This window comes from Salmo salar, chromosome 04, assembly GCF_965601325.2.
Source record: "Salmo salar chromosome 04, fSalSal1, whole genome shotgun sequence".
NCBI classification, from domain to species: Eukaryota; Metazoa; Chordata; class Actinopteri; order Salmoniformes; family Salmonidae; genus Salmo; species Salmo salar.
Window position 1 is genome coordinate 31,654,756 of NC_138294.1, and position 19,033 is coordinate 31,673,788.

General features: G+C 44.8%; 1 protein-coding gene across 2 annotated transcripts in view; it reads right to left on the bottom strand.

Moving 5' to 3' along the window:
• Positions 1–899: 899 nt before the first annotated feature.
• rnf24 (ring finger protein 24) overlaps positions 900–19,033 on the bottom strand; it is a 56,602-nt gene continuing 38,468 nt past the window's right edge. For both annotated transcript variants that reach the window (XM_014195618.3, XM_014195619.3), the window contains exons 4-6: positions 18,799–18,840; positions 9,086–9,165; positions 900–6,556 (exon numbers count right to left, since the gene is read on the bottom strand). In XM_014195618.3, coding sequence (XP_014051093.1) covers positions 6,412–6,556; positions 9,086–9,165; positions 18,799–18,840 — 267 coding nt within the window. In that variant the 3' untranslated portion in view covers positions 900–6,411. The remainder of the gene's footprint in view (positions 6,557–9,085; positions 9,166–18,798; positions 18,841–19,033) is intronic.

Here is a 19,033-nt window from a genome sequence, read left to right on the forward strand (position 1 = left end):
ACCCGCGCCGTCGCTGTGGGCGAACGGTTTGTTGATGACGACGTTGAACAGAGTGCCCCATGGTGGCGGTGGGTTTATCGTATGGACAGGCATAAGCTACAGACAATAAACACAATTGCATTTTATCAATGGCAATTTGAATGCACATACATACCGTGGCGAGATCCTGAGGCCCATTGTGCCATCACCTCATATTTCAGCATGATAATGTTAGGCCCCATGTCACAAGGATCTGTACACAATTCCTGGAATCTGAAAATGTCCCAGTTCTTCCATGGCCTGCATACTCACCAGAAGTGTCACTATTGAGCATGTTTGGGATGCTCTGGATCGACGTCTACGACAGCATGTTCCAGTTCCCGACAATATCCAGCAACTTTGCACAGCCATTGAAGAGTGGGACATTCCACAGGCCACAAGTCTATGCGAAGATGTCACACTGCATGAGGCAAATGGTGGTCACACCAGCTACTGACTGGTTTTCTGATCCACACCATATATATATATATATAGTTTTGTGACCAACAGTTGCATATCTGTATTCCCAATCATGTGAAATCCACAGATTTGGGCCTAATTGACTGATTTCCTTATGTGATCTAACTCAGAAATCTTTGAAACTGTATATATTTTTGTTCATTATAGCTTCCTTCCTAGTATACCCCTCAGGAGTATTACCACATGTTCAGGATTATGAGATCTGGCTAACTATTTGACATGGTGTACAATGTTAAAGGCGCAATCTGGGATTAGTGGTTCCATTTCAACAGACCCAACCCTCAGCTGTTTCCAAAAAATGTGGCGGGGACCCACTGCTGTTTGAATCCCATATTGCCCCTTTAAGGATGCTGCTACAACCATGTAAAGGAACTTTACTAATAAAGCATAGCAAGCAGTCATTATTTCCAAAACGTGGTAATTTTATTTACAGTTCAAGTCAGTCACATGCAACAATTTTTTAATGAATAAAACAGAATTAGCAAAAGAAATGCATTCATAATTTTTTTTCCTCAAATGGCAATTAAATATACAAAAATAGAGCTTACAAATACTGTACAGCAAATTTCTCCAAAAATATTCTGCTGCAGAATTCTTAATTTTATAAACAATGTTAACTCAGGATAGGATGGGTAGACCCATTGAGGGTAGGGTAGGTTCACCTGTCAAGGGAAGAAAGTGTGGGCTGGTGGATGAAGCGGGAGGCTGGGGTAAAATGGTGAGAGAGGTTATCACAGGGATGGGGTAGGTTGACCCATTGAAGAATGTGGTGGCTATTGGACATAGTGGGAGGTTGGGATAAAGTGGATTAGGGGCGAGACGGGATGTACTTGAGGGAGAGGGGGGCACTACAAGAGCTATACATTGAATGAATAGACACCATACACATTGAGAGTTTTCAGTGAGGCAGTGACACGTTATTGAGGCCCAAGCGGCCAATTACACAGCGTTGACCTTGAGATCCGGCCCACAAAATGGCTGCCAACAGCCAGGTATACCAAAGATGGTTGATTAAAAAAAAAGATGGTTCACTCAGGCCGTTTCACCATTTAAAAAAATGTCTACTTAAGGGAGTGGCTCTACTATAGACACCACTGTGATCGCAGCTTGGTCTGGTCTACTTAGTTCATTGTCTTCCATTGAAAGAGAAAAAAATTAAGGAGTGGGATGTCCTACTTTCTCCTGTCTCTGGGTATACTTTCTGAGATAAAAGCACCTTATAGAAAGGATACACGATAAGGGGCCCGTTATTACGCATTTTGGTTGCTGTCGTGACAAAGAGCCTCACTCCTCTCAGTAATTCATGATACTGAAGCAAGTACATCATAGTCCTTTAATATTACAGTCCAATAGGCTGGCGTTCTCTGGAACAGCGCTGACATCAATGGAGGTCACGATGGGGTGGGTCATCACTAAATTCATCAACCGTCCAAACTCCCAATGTTTTTCAAATAGATTTGGCCTGGTACCTTGCGCAGTAATAACTAGTAGACGATAGGTGATTATTCACTATGAATATACACATGATTCCTTCCTCTCGCAGAAGGGCCTCTAACTGCCTGCTGTTATGGCACTTGACCGTGGCTACATGCTTTCCAGGACTCGGAGAGAACCCAGAACCATGTTGTCTGGTCCAAGAAGTGTGGGGGAAGGATTAGGGAGTTACACAGGAAGAAATGATGGAGTATAATAGATAAGAGTTCTCTTCTGACCTTCAACTCTCATTTGAAAGAAAGCATTACAAGATGTCTGGAATTGTTGCAATTCTCGGATGGGCAAATGGCAGTTAAGTGCTCAGATGCAGTGTTTTCAATGGAAGAATTATCCTCAGCTATTCGTTGTGTTGGATTCTGTAGGAACCAGATGGCTTTGGAATGTGCTAGGTGGATGGGAAGAAGTCACAGGATTGCTAGAGGGGATACGGGTGGAGATCTTTGGATTAGGCATCAAGGGGGATGAGGTCAGATCCCCTTAGGGTAATAAACCATCATTTCTCCCTTATCACTTCGTCTTCCTGTCGAACCATAAAAGATGTAAGGATTGGAGAGAAGGAGTGCCTAAATTGAAGTATATATACTTGTGGTGGTGGAAACATGTATTTGTCTGAATGCAGCTGTATTGACCCTCTGGGCAGAATAAACTTGGTTAAGCTTTCATAATGTCCGTTGAGTGTTTTTATTCTGAATTAGAACCTAACAGGTGCACAATGCACACCCCCTCACAGTAAAAAGTGTTTATGCAGTATGTCTTCCTACCAACACTACTACTACTACTACTCTATGTACAATTACAAATGGTGAAATTGGTTGCAAGTGCAGCCGCCATTTCATCGCATGCTTTCACATTATCGGTCTCCTCCCCACCCAGTCCTATCGTTAAATCTCCCTTTAAACCGTCAATTCAGAGACATCCACACATAGTAGAGGATGAAGCATCAAGACTTGCTGTGTTCTTGTTGGCTATCTGTTACAATATAGGAGTCTTTAGGGAATAAGAAAGTGGCGGGGCTAGTTGTCAAAAAATTAACTTCGGACCAGTCAAACTTTGGAGTTCTGAAATTAATATCAGCGTTGAAGTCTCTTTGTACAAAGAGGTGTGTTACATACCTATATTTGAGTTATATACAGAAAGGGTGACACCTCCATTGGTTCCTGTGTAGCTCATTTTTGTGTGTAGCCACAAAGAAGAACCAAGAAGAGGCAAACGGGTATCGATGCGACCCGCAAATACAAGCAAGGCCGGGCGCCTTCAATAAAAAGGTTATGGTTTTTCTCATTCCACATTCAACCACAGACTGGTGTCTCTTCAAACAAATAGCCAAAATGAACACACATCGTAAGTAAAGCACAAGTAAAAAAAAAAATACAATAATCACAATTGTCATCCTCCTCCCTCCAATACAATAGATATTATTGGGCAGGGCGGAAGGGAGAATTTTTTTGCCAATATCAGAAACAATGTCCTACTATTCTTTTCACCAGCTAGCTACAGTAGGCTAACATTCCCCTCTGTTGTACGAAGGTAAAGCCAGTGGACACAGTACATTTCGTTAACGACTTGGGGGTCTTAACACCTAGAATCCTAAGAATACCACTATTTTTAGGAGACACAAGCGCAGTGGTTCTAGAGCTGGGCCTGATGCTCAGCACTGAAAAAGCCGGGGTCCTGAAAAGGTACAAACACTTAACAGGGTAGGGTCGATTCGGTTCTTCACTCTTAGGACAGACCAGGCTTTCTTATAAATAAAGTTGCATTTAACGCCATTATTATGACCAATCACCTAGATCTAGTCTGTGACCTTTGACACAGTGACACAAGCTGACCCCTGACCTATGGGACACTGTTTCCCCTCTGTTCCAAACTATCACACAGCACTTTTACTACAGTGATGCCACAAAAGGTGGTGCAACAAAGCACCAGGGTAGAGGGGTTGGTGTGTGTATCGGGGAACAAAACACCAGAGTGGAGAGAGCGTTTGGGGAAAACGCTGGAATGAGCCTGCTGTTCTCTACAACTGCTAACCAGGGCCTATACCCGCTCAATGACATCTACTGGGAACGTACGTATGTGTGTTGACCGATATGCTGAGTGCTGCCAGAATTTGAACTAGATAATTAGCCTATATCCCCCATAGCCTAATTAGATCAACGCTAAGCTAAAGCTAAATAGCGTTAAGTAATTACTAATCGCAGAAGCAGCTTTGAGTCGTTGACTGAATTGAGGAAGTGAAAGCGCGGGTGGTCCTGCTCTTTCAGTGCCGAGTAAAAGACCATGAGTTTTTCTGCCACATGTAATGCTACATCATATATATATATATATATATATATATATATATATATAATCACGCGCTATTTATTGTTCTTTTGGGTTGTTGGAGGACCTTTTGGGTGAGGGGAGGACAGTCAATTTCTAAATTTGTTTCTCGAGCTGGAAAAGTTTAAGAACCACTGCCTCAGTGGACCAGTGTTTGTTCTAGGTTTTGTAAAGATTAGCGTATAGAATATATGATTCTAGACATGATCACATCGGCGACAATATTGGAATATAATCATCTTGGCATTATATGAAGTACTCGTTTACTATGTAGTGTGTAGATTGGGCTAGTTGTTTTAGACTTCCATCAGGCTAAACCTCACTCAAACCTGAGGACGGCAAGAGAGGGATGTATCTTTAACTGTATAAAACCAAGAGAGGAATCTTCCAGCTATGCGTTTTCATAGCGCTCTGTTGCCACAAGCTGAATGAGTAATGCTTTGGGAGCGCTGTGGGCTCGGGAGGAGCTCAGTCTTCTCTTATGCAACAGTAACGGAGGCATCTGATTGGATGTTGGCTCTAGGGGTGCCATGGGTGTTGGGTTTCTCTTACTTCCTGATCGCCAGTCCACAGGAAGTGATAGAGGCCAGGACCCCTCCACAGTTTGTGTCGGGTGTGTGTGTCTGTCTGTGTGTGTGTGTGACACACACAGGGGGCTCTATGTTTACACTAGAGAATACTACTATGTTAATATGATTCGACCCTCATAAAACCACATAGTGAAAAATCTTTCAATGAGAATACGAACTCGGCATTGTTGCGTTTTAGCAATTAGTTCACATTTTTTCCCCCCAACAGAATAGCAACTATTGGCTTTTTCTGAAATGACAGATGCAGACCGTGACAGTGGCCACAGCCTTTTTGTAACACACACACACACACACACACACACACAGGCAGCGTTCCCAAATGGCACCCTATTCCCTAAATAGTGCACTTTTTAGAGAATAGAGTGCCATTTGGGAACGCAGACACTGAGGTGTGCAGTGAGTAACAAACTGTACAACCTTCATATGCAAGAGGGGACGCAGAGTCCGATGCACACCGGTGAACCAGATGATTCGGGTCACAACCCCACATTCACACCCATCCTCTCTTAATTCACATTAAGTTGTTTAGACACCAAGTACTGAGGTTGGGGTGATCCTCTCTCTACACACACACACACACACACACACACACACACACACACACACACACACACATATTCCCCTCCAATATCCACTTTTGTATGTGTGAGAGGGTGGATCAGGCCACAGAATTCTGGGGTTCCTTGAGCTTCCCACGAGTATCCAGACGTTAATTCATTTGGAGGCTACTGTCCCTTTAAGATATTATGCTCCCTAACCCCCCCAAAAAAGTCTCCACTCAACAAAAAAATTAACTCACGTGGCTCTGTGTATATATATATATACACACAAAAAAGTTCATCGAAATAATATAACATAAAATATAACCTTGTTGCTACTACAACCTCCTCACAAGCGTTCAATTTTAAAGTGCTTGTAGAAAAAGAAAAAAAAACTAAGGTTTAGTCGTTAAAAAGAAAACTAAACGATGACGCCATTTTCATGTCAACGTGTTGTAGTTGTTGGTTTTCGTGCCTCTTACTCGTCACGTGCTGGTGTCCCCAGAAAAGTGCTTTGGTTGTGAAACGGTCAGAATAGTGACCACGGCTGTGTCCAAAAGAAAAGAAAAAAAGATTGTCAGTAAAGAACCGTTATTATAAAAAAATCCTTATGGGAATCCACCAAGGCAGAGAGATGAGAGGAGATTCACTTCTTCGTCACCGTGAGTCTCTGTCTGCATCGTAACACTGTTGTGTTTCTCCATTGTCTGTCCTGTCTTTTAATCACATATAAACGCCTCGATCACACCTACAGCGTCATTGCGCAAAATGGTACGCGGCATCATCTTCTACCATTTCTGTCAAGCCGTCTACGCAAAGAATTTGATGCATACGTCCGATGATGCAAGGCAAACACAGCGTTCCATTGGAAATGAATGTACTTCTGGTGTATCAAAATGCAATGACGCTGTCGGTGTGATCGAGGTATACGTGTACTTGTACAGGTGTGTGTGCGTGCACTGCAGTCTGCGCTACACCAGGTTTTCCATGCCTGGCAGGGGCTGCTGTATGGGCACGGTGACGTCGATGGTGTTGCCCGCCTGCTGGGCAAGCTGCAGGACAGGCATGTTGCACAGCGGGCACACCTTCCTCACCTCCAGCCACTTAATGAGGCACCTGGTAGAGCGAGAGAGACAGATGGGGCGGGAGGAGAGGGAGGGAGAAGGACAGGGAGAGAGCGAGGGGGGGGGGAGAAGGACAGGGAGAGAGCGAGGGGGGGAGAAGGACGGGGGGAGAAGGACAGGGAGAGAGCGAGGGGGGGGGGAGAAGGACAGGGTGAGAGCGAGGGGGGAGAAGGACAGGGAGAGAGTGAGGGGGGGAGAAGGACAGGGAGAGAGCGAGGTGGGCGACGGGGAGAACAGGAAGAGAGAGGGGTGGGGGAGTGAGGGAGAAGAACAGGGAGTGGGGGGATAGAGAGAGACAAGATGGTTAATTTTTAAGGTCATTTAGCAGACACTCTTATCCAGAGCGAATTACAGGAGCAATTAGGGTTAAGTGCCTTGCTCAAGGGGCACATCGACAGATTGTTCACCTAGTCGGCTCAGGGAGTCAAACCAGCAACCTTTTTAGTTACTGACCCAACTCTCTTAACCCTTAGGCTTAAGTCATCACTTGCAAATGTGGGTGACACTAACATCAAATAGACTATTAGTGTACCCGTGTGGGTGTTTCCAGTGTTGTCTCTAAACACTAGCCCTCTCAGTTCAGCACTGACTGCTGCAACTGATCCAGCTATTCTATTTCTGACTGCTCACAAAGTGCTAGCACTGGGAGACCAGGGGGCTTATTCCACAGGGCAGACTGTTCCGCATAGCAGCTAGAAATAGCTCAGTAACTGTATAAAAAAATAATCTAATGTGTGTGTTCTGTCTACCTGTTCTGTGTGTTCCATTTCTATCTGCAGCCATCTACCACCCCTACATGTTCAGCCCTACTGAATAAGGATGCTCTGCGCTATGCATTGTTAGCGGAACAGACAGCGAGACTACAGCGCGAGACAGTACCGTAGGTGGATGGGGCCTAGACTAGGGTGTGCGTCCCAAATGGCACTAAATAGGGTGCAAAATGTATGCACCCCTAAACAGGGAATGGAGTGCAAAAGTAGAGCACCAAAGAGGGAATAGGGTGCCATTTGGGACGCACGACTAGAGCTTCTGCCCATGACTCAGAAGTAAGTGGGGGTGGCGTGGCGTGTTCGTTGCTACTGAATTATTTACAGCAGTTCTATTTTGGTACACTCTGGTCCTACAGGGTTGGGAAGGGACTCACACATAGGAGTGAAGGGGGAGTGGGACTGTGCTTCCTTCTCACGGTCACCTAATAGAGGGATGCATTCAACCCCTGTGAGGTTTATAAATCGCCTGCTCTCTAGTGCCATCTAGTTCTCTCTGCAGTCCCAGAGGGCCACACACACACAGCGGAGTGTGTTGAGATTGAGTGGGCCCCGCCCCAGCTCCTGACATGTGGTAAAAACTAGGCCGAGGGTCGCACGACGTAAACAGCCCAATTTAAATTGTCATGCTGGTGGGAGGAAACTCATTTGGCCCCAGGCCACCAGAGACTTCCAATCCATCAAGCGCTGCATTGTGTTCCCTCTCACTTGCTCTCGGCCGGTCGTTTCCTTTCCCCATAATCTCTCTCCATCGCATTCATCTCACCCCCCCCCCTACTTTCGCACTTTCCCGGATTTCTTCAGTCTTTCACTCTGTTGCCGTGTGTTGGGTTGCTCTACTAAGAGAACTTGGAGGGGGCGGGTATTGTAGATAGCGGTGAAGAAATGGCAGTAAAGGGACCATCACTTCTGCAGCCGAATCATAACATGTTTGACTTGGTGTGAGGAAAGGTCCGGTCCACAATATTGGGTCCACTTTGCGCCTCAACAGAACTGTTATTGTTACTGTTATTGTGCAACTGGGGCTGAGTGCGTTGGAATCACTGAACTAACTGTGTGAAGAGGATGTCCACCATTTTGGATCCACTTTGCCACTCATGCTTATCAACAACAGACCAATATTACTGTTATTGTGGGTCTAGTTGGACCCACATGCTCATCATTAACGGAACTTGTTATTGTGCGAATGGGGCTGCATACAGCGTGTGTGTGTATTAGGGGAGGCAGGGTAGCCTAGTGGTTAGAGCATTGGACTAGTAACCGGAAGGTTGCAAGTTCAAATCCCCGAGCTGACAAGGTACAAATCTGTCGTTCTGCCCCTGAACAGGCAGTTACCCCACTGTTCCTAGGCCGTCATTGAAAATAAGAATTTGTTCTTAACTGACTTGCCTAGTTAAATAAAGGTAAAATAAATTAGACTGGGCTGAGCGAGCTGGAATCACTGTGTGGATGTAACTTTGTGTGAGGAGGCGGGAGGCACCATTTTGGGTCAGCTTAGCCCCATATGCTCATCAACAGAACTTATCGTGCAACTGGGCGATCCTTTAGAATCGCAGTTTGGATGGGAAAGGTGCTCTGTGTACAGGGTGTGGCTATTAGATTGGGTTATGTAAATGGTGCTCAACCACACTGTTTAATGTTATTGTGAGACTGGGGCTGAGTGGAAGACAGCCTAGGCTTAGCTGGGCTAGGCCTAACTGGGCTAGGCTCCATCCACAGGCTCTGGGCATCAGCCAGGCCTCTGGTGTACTTACTTCCTGTGAAAGGCGTGTTTGCACGGGCAAATCCCCAACTCGTCTTTCTGTTTGAACTCCTCCAAGCACACCGCACATATCTGTTGACAGAGAGAGATGGGCGGGGGGGGGGGGGACAGGGTTAGCAAGGCAGCAAAACAACCACAGTCATTGTAGCTGAAGTTTAAGGAGAGAGAGGAGAGATTGAGACAGAACGAGAGAGACTAAGACAGAGAGGGAGAAACAGGGCTGTTAGCACTAGCAGGGCAGAAACACCGAACAACAAAAACAGCTTCGAGATAGTGGGTTTTGTATGTACCGTTATGGCAACGCATCAAGGATGACAGACGTCAGTATCTCAAACTAAAACATGTCTGGGTATAGCCAGAGGAGGGAGCGTCGACACACATACGATTTGTACAATTCTGGGCCCATATTCATGAAGCGTCTCAGCGAGTGCTGATCTAGGATCAGTTAGTTTTGCCTTTTAGATCATAATGAAGAAGACTACATGGACAGGGGAACCTGATCCTAGATCAGCACTCCTACTAGATGCTTTATGAATATAGGCCCTGGAACCCATCGCCTCGATATACCACTTCTCATGCCAGACCTCAATATGCGATTTCTCAGGCCTCGAAAGAGTGGCGACACACCTCGAGATAAGACTCCTCGGGCTGGAGAAAGAAGCCTCTCCCTCAAACAGTAAAATGTTTTCATTAAACTGTGACGTTAGAGGGGAGCATTCTGGAGTGTGGAAACAGAAAAGGCCTCTGCACCTGGAGTATTGTAGAAATGCAACTTGCATAACACATGCACAGGGGTGTGATCTTTTCATCACAGCCCAACTAAATCCAGAAATTACATACGATACACACACACACACACACACACACACACACACACACACACACACACACACACACACACACACACACACACACACACACACACACACAATGTCGATTGTGCCCTCAACTTCACACAAGCCATTAAAACCAGTTGAAACTAGATCCAGTAAGGGTCTCCTCAGCCCAAACAAATCTGGCCCAGCTGGGTGCGGTGTTGTGTGTGTGTGTGTGTGTGTGTGTGTGTGTGTGTACTTTCCTGCGTAAAGGTGCCAGCCCAGACAGCTAGGCAAATAGGCCTAAATAAGACCATTAAAAAGCTAGTTTTATAGCCTAGTTTGGCCAAGCTGAAAAAAATACTAGCTGTGTAGTAAGACAAGAGAACACCACACAGGGAGAGAGAGGGACACCCGCCTGGGTATTTAAAGTCTGGGTATTTTTGTGGAGGGCTGGATTCAATCACTCCTGCATTAGCAATATTGATGCAGGGATCGTTGTTTAGAACTACTACTACATGCTCAGACCTTATTCTGAAAACCTGTAAGCACCCACCTTAGTCGGAATAAGCAAAATCGGCTCTGTTATAGGACACCCCGGGAGAAATGAGTCTATGCATGAGTCTCATGGCACCTTATTCCCTATATAGTCCACTACATTTGATTTGAGTCGCATGGACCCTGCTCAAAAGTAGTGCACTAAGTAGGGAATAGGGCGTCATTTGGGACGCACACTGTTTGTACCAGCAGAGCATGTTCGATTGAGCAGCGTGCTGAGAGGCAGTGGTCGGTGTGTGTGTTGACAATGACTGGGAGTAGTCTGTTTGTGGCAGTGAGGAAGGATTAGTCCTACTGTCACAATAGGACTCTGTGTGGGCTGGGAGAAGAAGAGTGTGTGTGTGGTTTGCATGCGTGTTGGGGTCTGTGATGAAGCATTTAACCCACTGTCACAATAGGTCTCTGTGTGGACCGGGAGATGTGTGTGTGTGTCTCTGTCTGTCTGTCTATCTATCTGTCAGAGGACAATGGAGAAGGTACAAGACAACAGTGCTGACAGAGGCAGGATGGAGACCGGCAGACTGGATAGAGCTCATCTACTCACTAGCTTGTCAGTGCTGCTGTACACACACACACATACACACACACACACACACACACACACACACACACACACACACACACACACACACACACACACACACACACACACACACACACACACACACACACACACACACACACACACACACCCCATTCAGTGACCTATCAGCACTATTGTGTGTGTGTGTGTGTGTGTATACATTACTGCCAGTAGTGGTTCCACAATGTTCATGAAAAATCACCCTTGTAACTTGTGGCAGAAGAATCAGAATTAGTTGGGTAACATAGATAATTAAGATGTCTTATCTGCATAATATGCTTATATGATATACTTGTTATTAGAATGTATTCCTTCAGACTCTGGTGTTGGCAGTTGCACTTCTTCCCTAAGCTGGGGCTCAGTCACCTGGGGCCCAGAGAGGGGAGAGGTCAGGCTTGTATTTCACATGTCCCTGGTGCTATGCAGAATATCAGAAAGAGAAGAGGACAGGAGGGAACATCGTCTTCATATGTGAATGTGTCTTTACCTATTCTTAAACCATGTGAAGGGATGGCGTGATTAATGGGGAGCCAATTACTTGTCTCCACAATGTCTGTGCGCCAGTCATTCCTTCCTTTGGCCTTGGGGGAGATAAGGTTTGAGACAACAGATGTGTGGGGTAGTGACTGGAACCATTGTATGTCATATCTTAGATGTTGTACTTATCCTGGGATAGTGTATGACCTAGAGGCTCACTCCCCTCAAACAGCTTGTCCAGGCGTGTGGTCAAGGGGTTTTTCTTGAGATGGGAGTATCTGGAGTTGACAATTGATTTATGCCATTGGATGAGTTGGTGTTTTCGTGCTATGAAGTACCAGGAATGAGATCGGAGCCTCGTCTTAGGGGCCAAACTGAACGATAATTTATAGCGAATGCTATTTGCTACGGGACACTCCTTTCTCATTTAAAAAGTCTCACCTTGTGACCCGTTCCAATCATCTGTTGTTTGTTATGTAGACTAAAAGATCTCAGTAGCCTTTGTGTTGTGGCTCTCAACGAATCATCTGAGGTTGATTCGTCGACCAGCCAACGCTATTGCAAAGCTCTCACTAATAAAGATTCAGTTTAAGTATAACTCTGACTTGTGTGATAAGTTTGTCTCTCCTCATTTGATAATACAGAAATTAACCACCACAAACTATCTAGACAAAGATAGTAATGTTGTACCCCAGACATTACAACTGCGTCATTAAGTGCATCCCGATATCCAAGGGTACTTTCAATCCATATCAGTACAACACATGACATTTGTCCTGGGACGATGGCCCAGGAGGCTCACTAAACACTGCACAGTGACCTCTATGCGAGTTACTAGGCTAAATTCAAGAATGCGTGTAACATTCCCTCAATACAGAAGAACTGCTAGTGCTGTGTATCCTAGCCATAGAGTTGGATAGAGGTCACATCTTTGCAAACGTGTCCTCTATTCAACTCTATGAGCCTAGCTTTTTGTCTGCAGCCATTTTGGCTACAGTATTACGTCGGGGCAGGACCTACTTCGGAGTGCTACACTTCAAGGACAAAAGGCATACTTCTCCCTCTCTCCCCCCTTTTCAATACAAACTAGCTTGGGGCTGGGGATGAAAAGAGGTACTGCCGGCTTAGCCCTCTAAGGTTTCTCTCTAGGGTGTAGTTAGAGACAAGACACCATCCTCTCGGTTGAGCTCCATTGAACACTAACCCTGGCTCCTTCTCATTCACTAGATCAATGGTGTCAGTTCTTTTCAGTGCCCCCTCTTTAACTATGTTGTTACACTAATGGGAGGAGAGGAGTGGTGAGCTAGGATGGTGTGTGAGAGATACGGCCCAAAACTGCACGTCTCAGCACCACCACCTCCTGTGTGTGTGTGTGTGTGTGTGTGTGTGTGTGTGTGTGTGTGTGTGTGTGTGTGTGTGTGTGTGTGTGTGTGTGTGTGTGTGTGTGTGTGTGTGATATCTATGCAAGTGAGAGTTAAATCATGTAGATGAGCAGTGCATTAAATCTGACAGTTGTGTGCGCGATGTGGACCAAACTGCACATCTCAGCACTACCTCCTCCTGAGCTCAGTACAGCACACACCCAGGTCTCACAGCGTGTGTACAAGGGCATGTACATGTCTTACAATCACTAGAATAAATTGGTGTGCTGCTGTGCTCAACTCTGGAAAGCAGTCTCTTTGGGTGTAGCCAGGGTTACAATAGCAACCTGCACTGAAAATAGTCTAAGGAGCCTGCTTCCATACAGAGGATCTGAGCCCTAGGACCATGCCTCAGGACTACTGGCTGTCCCCAGTCCACCTGGTCATGCTGCTGCTTCCAGTTTCGACTGCGGAACCCTGACCTGATCACCGGATGTGCTACCCTCTCTCTCTCTCTCTCTTGCTCAACAATCTGGCCTTAATAGCCATGTACTATCTCCACCCAGCACAGCCAGAAGAGGACAGGCCACCCATCAGAGCCTGGTTCCTCTCTAGGTTTCTTACTAGGTTCCTGCCTTGCTAGGGAGTTTTTCCTAGCCACCGTGTTTCTAGATCTGCATCGCTTGCTGTTTAGGGTTTCAGGCTGGGTTTCTGTATAGCACTTTGTGACATCTGCTGATGTAAAAAGGGCTTTAGGCTTTATAAATACATTTGATTGATTTATGAGTCAGGACATAGGGACACTGGAGATAGCAGTCATCATATAACTATTTACGAGACCACTGATCTCTGTCGCCATGGGAAAAAACATCCCGACGACTCCAACCACTGCAAATCCCGGAATACATTTTTATGAAAAGATAGTCACTCCACTCAAGGAGAGGGGGGTGGGTGAGATAGAGTTTGACATCATGAGTGCTCTCTCTTATACTATGTAACTGCTATGTTAAAATAAACTCAAATCATCCCATTGTAAACAAGTTGTCGCTTTTGATACAAGATGTACAGCAGTTATACAGTAAGAATATTTACTAGGCTATTTCGTGTCTCTTTACTTTGATTCCAGCTCAGCCCATCTCAGTAGTAGTGCTGATTTAGTATCAAGTTTGCCTTTCAGATGATAATGAACAAGGAGCTCCACCCTCTCTCTTTGCAAGTCACAGGTCGAAAGTCCCCTCCCCTTCCGAAATTCAAAAGACGCTAACAACCTGCAAAAACGTGATTTGTCCAAATAACCCAAACTACTGCTGCACGTTATCCTACGCATCCCATACAGTCCCGACAGATTCTACGGTATCAGTTATGTTTACGTAGATCTGTCCACGAGAGATTAGAGGGGACCTGATCGTACGCTTTATGAATACTGGCCCTGGCAACTGGCCACCCATTGCTCCTCTTGGTCCACATCCCAGCTTACATAAGACTTACCTCAAATAATTTTTTTTTTAAAAATTTAAAAAATAAAATAAAAATAAATAAATGTGATTTACCTGGTTGCGCTTGTAAAATTGAGCAACAACACACACCACTATCCACATAGCTAGCATTTAAACAAAGCCAGACAGCCTGTGTCTGATTGAAAAACAACCGCTCTGCTCCAAATGCCAGCGGCCTGATGAAAATTTGAAAATTCATGACGGCAAATTCATTTATTCAGTCTGGCTCTATTATTACCGTTCCACCTAAAGGTTGCTTGGGTTGTGTTCTGTCTGAAGTTTCCCCTAGGTACAGATCTAGTTTCCCCTCCCCCAATCATATACTTAACCATTAGTGGAGAAAATGCTAAACTGACCCAAGATCAGCAACAACGTCTCGCGCTGGTTCAGGCTAGGCCAGTTTGTGAGATACAATTCCTATTAACCAAACAATCAAGCTCCTTGTACCGTTCTGTGTAGTTCTAATCCCACGTAGACACTTAAGAGGGGTGGCAGGTAGCTTCATGGTTAGAGCGTTGGGTCAGTAACTGAAAGTCCCCAAGCTGACAAGGTAAAAATCTGTCGTTCTGCCCCTGAACAAGGCAGTTAACCCACTGTTTCCCGGGAGGCCGTCATTGTAAATAATAATTTGTTCTTAACTGATTTTGCTAGTTAAATAAAGGTAAAAAATTAAAATAAACCCTGTTTAAACCTTTTGGCTTAATGAGCAGTTTGTTAAGTGGGGATGGTGCGTGAGGTGTGTGTGTCAGAATGTGTACCGGTCAGTGTGTGCACCCCCCTATGGGTTGGAGGGTAAGCAGCTCTGCCTTGGGCAGGAAATGGGGTCACAGAGACCCAGGCTAAGGCTAGTGGAGTTTTTCCACTCTGAGTACAACTTAACATTTTTTTTATTTAACCTTTAACTAGGCAAGTCAGTTAAGAACAAATTCTTATTTACAATGATGGCCTAGGAACAGTGGGTTAACTGTCTCGTTCAGGGGCAGAACGACAGATTTTTACCTTGTCAGCTCGAGGATTCGATCTAGCAACCTTTCGGTTACTGGCCCAACGCTCTAACCACTAGGCTTACTGTACTGAGGTGAGATGGGCTGCATCTCATTCCTGACAACTTTCCCTTCTCCCCTCTACAACTGCACTGAACTAGAGTTGAGGGACTGTTTCATTCCAGATGACCATTTGCCGCCTCCACTCTATCCTGAAGAGAAAGCAGCATGGCAAGGAAACTAGGCAAAAGTTAAGCTATCGGTTAGGCTATATCTGTCCAATGGCAGATATGAAGCGGACATATTTCTGGAATGAAACACAACCAGGGACAAAGAGCTTTTGAGTTGATGGGGACAATGTGGGGGTGTAATGGGGACAGTGATTCACCCCCAGGGGCCCATTCAAAACTACTGTTGAGGGCCACAGTCCCTTGGTCATCAGACGTCCATTACGACGCTCATAAAAAGCAGTGTGTGCGCGCGTGTTCAAACTGAAAAGGCCTACCTTAATCTATAGGCAATTATTGGCAAACAGGGAGCATTGCTGCTCCTACTAAACCATGTCCTTGTAATGGTATTTAATTCATGCTCCCGATATCATCAGTAGTGCTGTGAACATAGACCTTGACCGTGTCCCCAGAAGGCTCAGAACAAAAGTAGTGCACTATGCTATGTAGGGAATAGGGTGCCATTCGTGATGCAGCGCCAGAGTTAGGCTTATCTTATCAAAACGATAACGGCTGACTAATTCAAAAGTAGGCCTCTGTTTGCTATGGGAAGGATCGCAAGTAAAAATACGGCAAGTCAAACAGAGCTGAGAGCGTATTGAAGCCAAAGTCAAAGCTTGCTAATTTCAACACTCATCAGCCACATACAGTAGTCCTACATTTTGAATATGCTACTTTGTCACAAGGTTTAGGCCTAGAAAGTTCCCTTAACGTCCTTTGAATGTTAGAGATTGGTTTAGAATGTTCCCCTATTGCTCTTTGAATGTTACATCGCTGCTGCTGTACAGTGCAACGTCACAGCAACACTATCTGTAATAGTTTGGCTGAGTACTATCAAGGACACTACTACTGAACTGCCACAACATTGAGCTGATGCACTTCCTCACACAATACAACCCCTGTCCATCATACACAGACAAGGACACAAAGTGATGTACTGGTGTGTGTGTGCGTGTGCGAGGTTGTAGACCTGTGTGTATTTATAAGGGTTATGTTCAGCTGGATACAATTATTTTTTATTTTTTATTTTACCTTTATATAACTAGGCAAGTCAGTTAAGAACAAATTCTTATTTTCAATGACGGCCTAGGAACAGTGGGTTAACTGCCTTGTTCAGAGGCAGAACGACAGATTTTTACCTTGTCAGCACGTATTATTCACAGCTGTTGTAGCCATGCTCTGTGTCAAATGAAGGTTAGATGTATACAGCTGCAAGAGGCGCAATCTATACACTTTTTCCAAAACATTTTCCTTTGGACAGGGCCCTTCCAATAAAATGGGTCATTCCCCCGGCCAGCGTTGGTGAGTGTTTTTCAGCAATACATAACAACTTGGCTGTCCAACAATCACGCACACACGCTCACAAACACACACAGGCACACACATGTCACATACTGTAGCGCTCTCCCACTTTTAATGACATAGAATGACTCAATAATGGCTACATAACTAGACCGCTGCACTGTGGGAGAGCCGTTTGGTTAGCGTTAGCAACGTAGCGCTTTCGCTCCTCACACGCGGGTGCCAGCGCTAGTTTTTTCATTAGCATTGACGTGCTAAAGGGAGTAGCGGGGGCTAGCGAGAGGCTAGTAGGGCCCCTTGGGTCTAGTTTAAAAGGGGCCAGGGCTGAGGCTGTGAAGGAGATCTGTGGAAAAGGGGCTAACGCTGCTAGCTGTAGAGCTGGGCTAACATGACTTTAACACATTGTCTGACGCAACAGATGGACCGTAACAAGCTCCAGAGACAGACATGCATAATGAGAGGACATGGCACATGCACACTCAAAAACACAAGCGCGCGCACACACACAATGTGCCTCTTCTGATATTGATACCCTAAAAATGAGAGAGATACAACGACAGTCTGCTGACAGCTCAACTAAATCTGTCTCGACAGGTCCACTTTGCATAAAGGGGTTCCCTCGCTCTTTCAACAACATTTTATTTTTAGCAGGTTAATCTAGTTGAGATACAAATCTATTTTTCAAGAGAAGCCTAAGGGATCTTGCGGCTATTGAACAACCAGTTTGCTTCAGACGACATTGATAAATCTGCTTCATCAAGGTCACACGTTTCTAAATCAATAAGTAGCCTAAATGTATGCCATGGGACCCATATACGGTAACACAGCAGTAAACAACAAAACAATCAATGTAAATACCAGACCAACGGCGACCTTACAGTTCATGAAGCTCAGCCTGTTCAGACAGGAAACCAGAGTATATGCATTAGCTGACGTCGCACCAATCATATTCTACAAACACTTTCTACCTTAATATGGTGGTATATTTAAGCTGATCAGTTTTACTCACATTCTCCACTGCCGTTGGTTACTCGATAGTATGCGATTGCATTTTCTTGTACCCACCCACTACCCCAGCCTCCACCTGTTTGGTTCTGTGTTTCCATCCTGCGGTGGGATTGATACAGAGTACCTTGCTCACTGCCTGTAATTATTATGATCTTAAAAAGGTGCACTATGCAAAAATCACTCCGCCATTTCCTGGTTGCAAAAATGTGAATAGTTTGCCTAATTTCAGTTTGTGACAAAACAAGCAAGTATAGTGTAGAGAATCATTGTACCATCTAAACCGCTGTAAAATAGATTTTCCATAACCAAAAATGTGGTATTTTCAGCTGTTTGAAACTGGTGTACAAAACCAAAAGTAAGACACAAAAACAAAACTTAAACATAGAAATAGCACACATAGAACATACCTACTGCGTCTTAGACTTGCTTTCAATGAGAATGACAGATCTATAACTCATATTTCTATGTGAATTGGGTAAGGGTCGCCCAAAAAGTGACATATTACAGCTTTAACATGATGCACGCTCTGGCAGTGAGATACCTCGAAGGAGCAGAGCCTAACGCAAACCCTAACGTATTGCAATCATTTTCTAAATAATGGTTAAACAAATACGTGGCATTTGCTGGCTGAAAGGTTGCATTTGAGAGAAGTACAGTTCAGTACAACGACCAAACACAGTTACTAATGTTACTAATAGGTTACATTAGGGAAGTACAGCACAGAGTGTGCTAAGCTTGTCAGTCGTATTACAGAATGTCCATGTCCGGTCCAATAAAAAAAAGTTTCAACACCTGGTGCAATGCTAAACAATATCAACTCAAAGCCCATGTAACCATGAGATACAGTATCAATAGAAGTCAAGACAATGGAACAAGAAAAAGGTTAAGTGCTTACCTCATGCAAATTTAGCTCTTTGACCTTTTCCTTCTGTATAACCTGAGGGGAAATAAAAAAGGCATACAATTAGAACAGACAACATAAAACACACTTTTTCTCACAGGAAACATCCAGAAGTGAATCCAATACTTGTTTGTTTTTAGTATTAGAAGAATGGTGATGTATGAATGGACAGTAGAGTTCAGTTCAGTTACAGGCAGTTATGGTCCTGTGTGGCTCAGCCCCGAGCCCT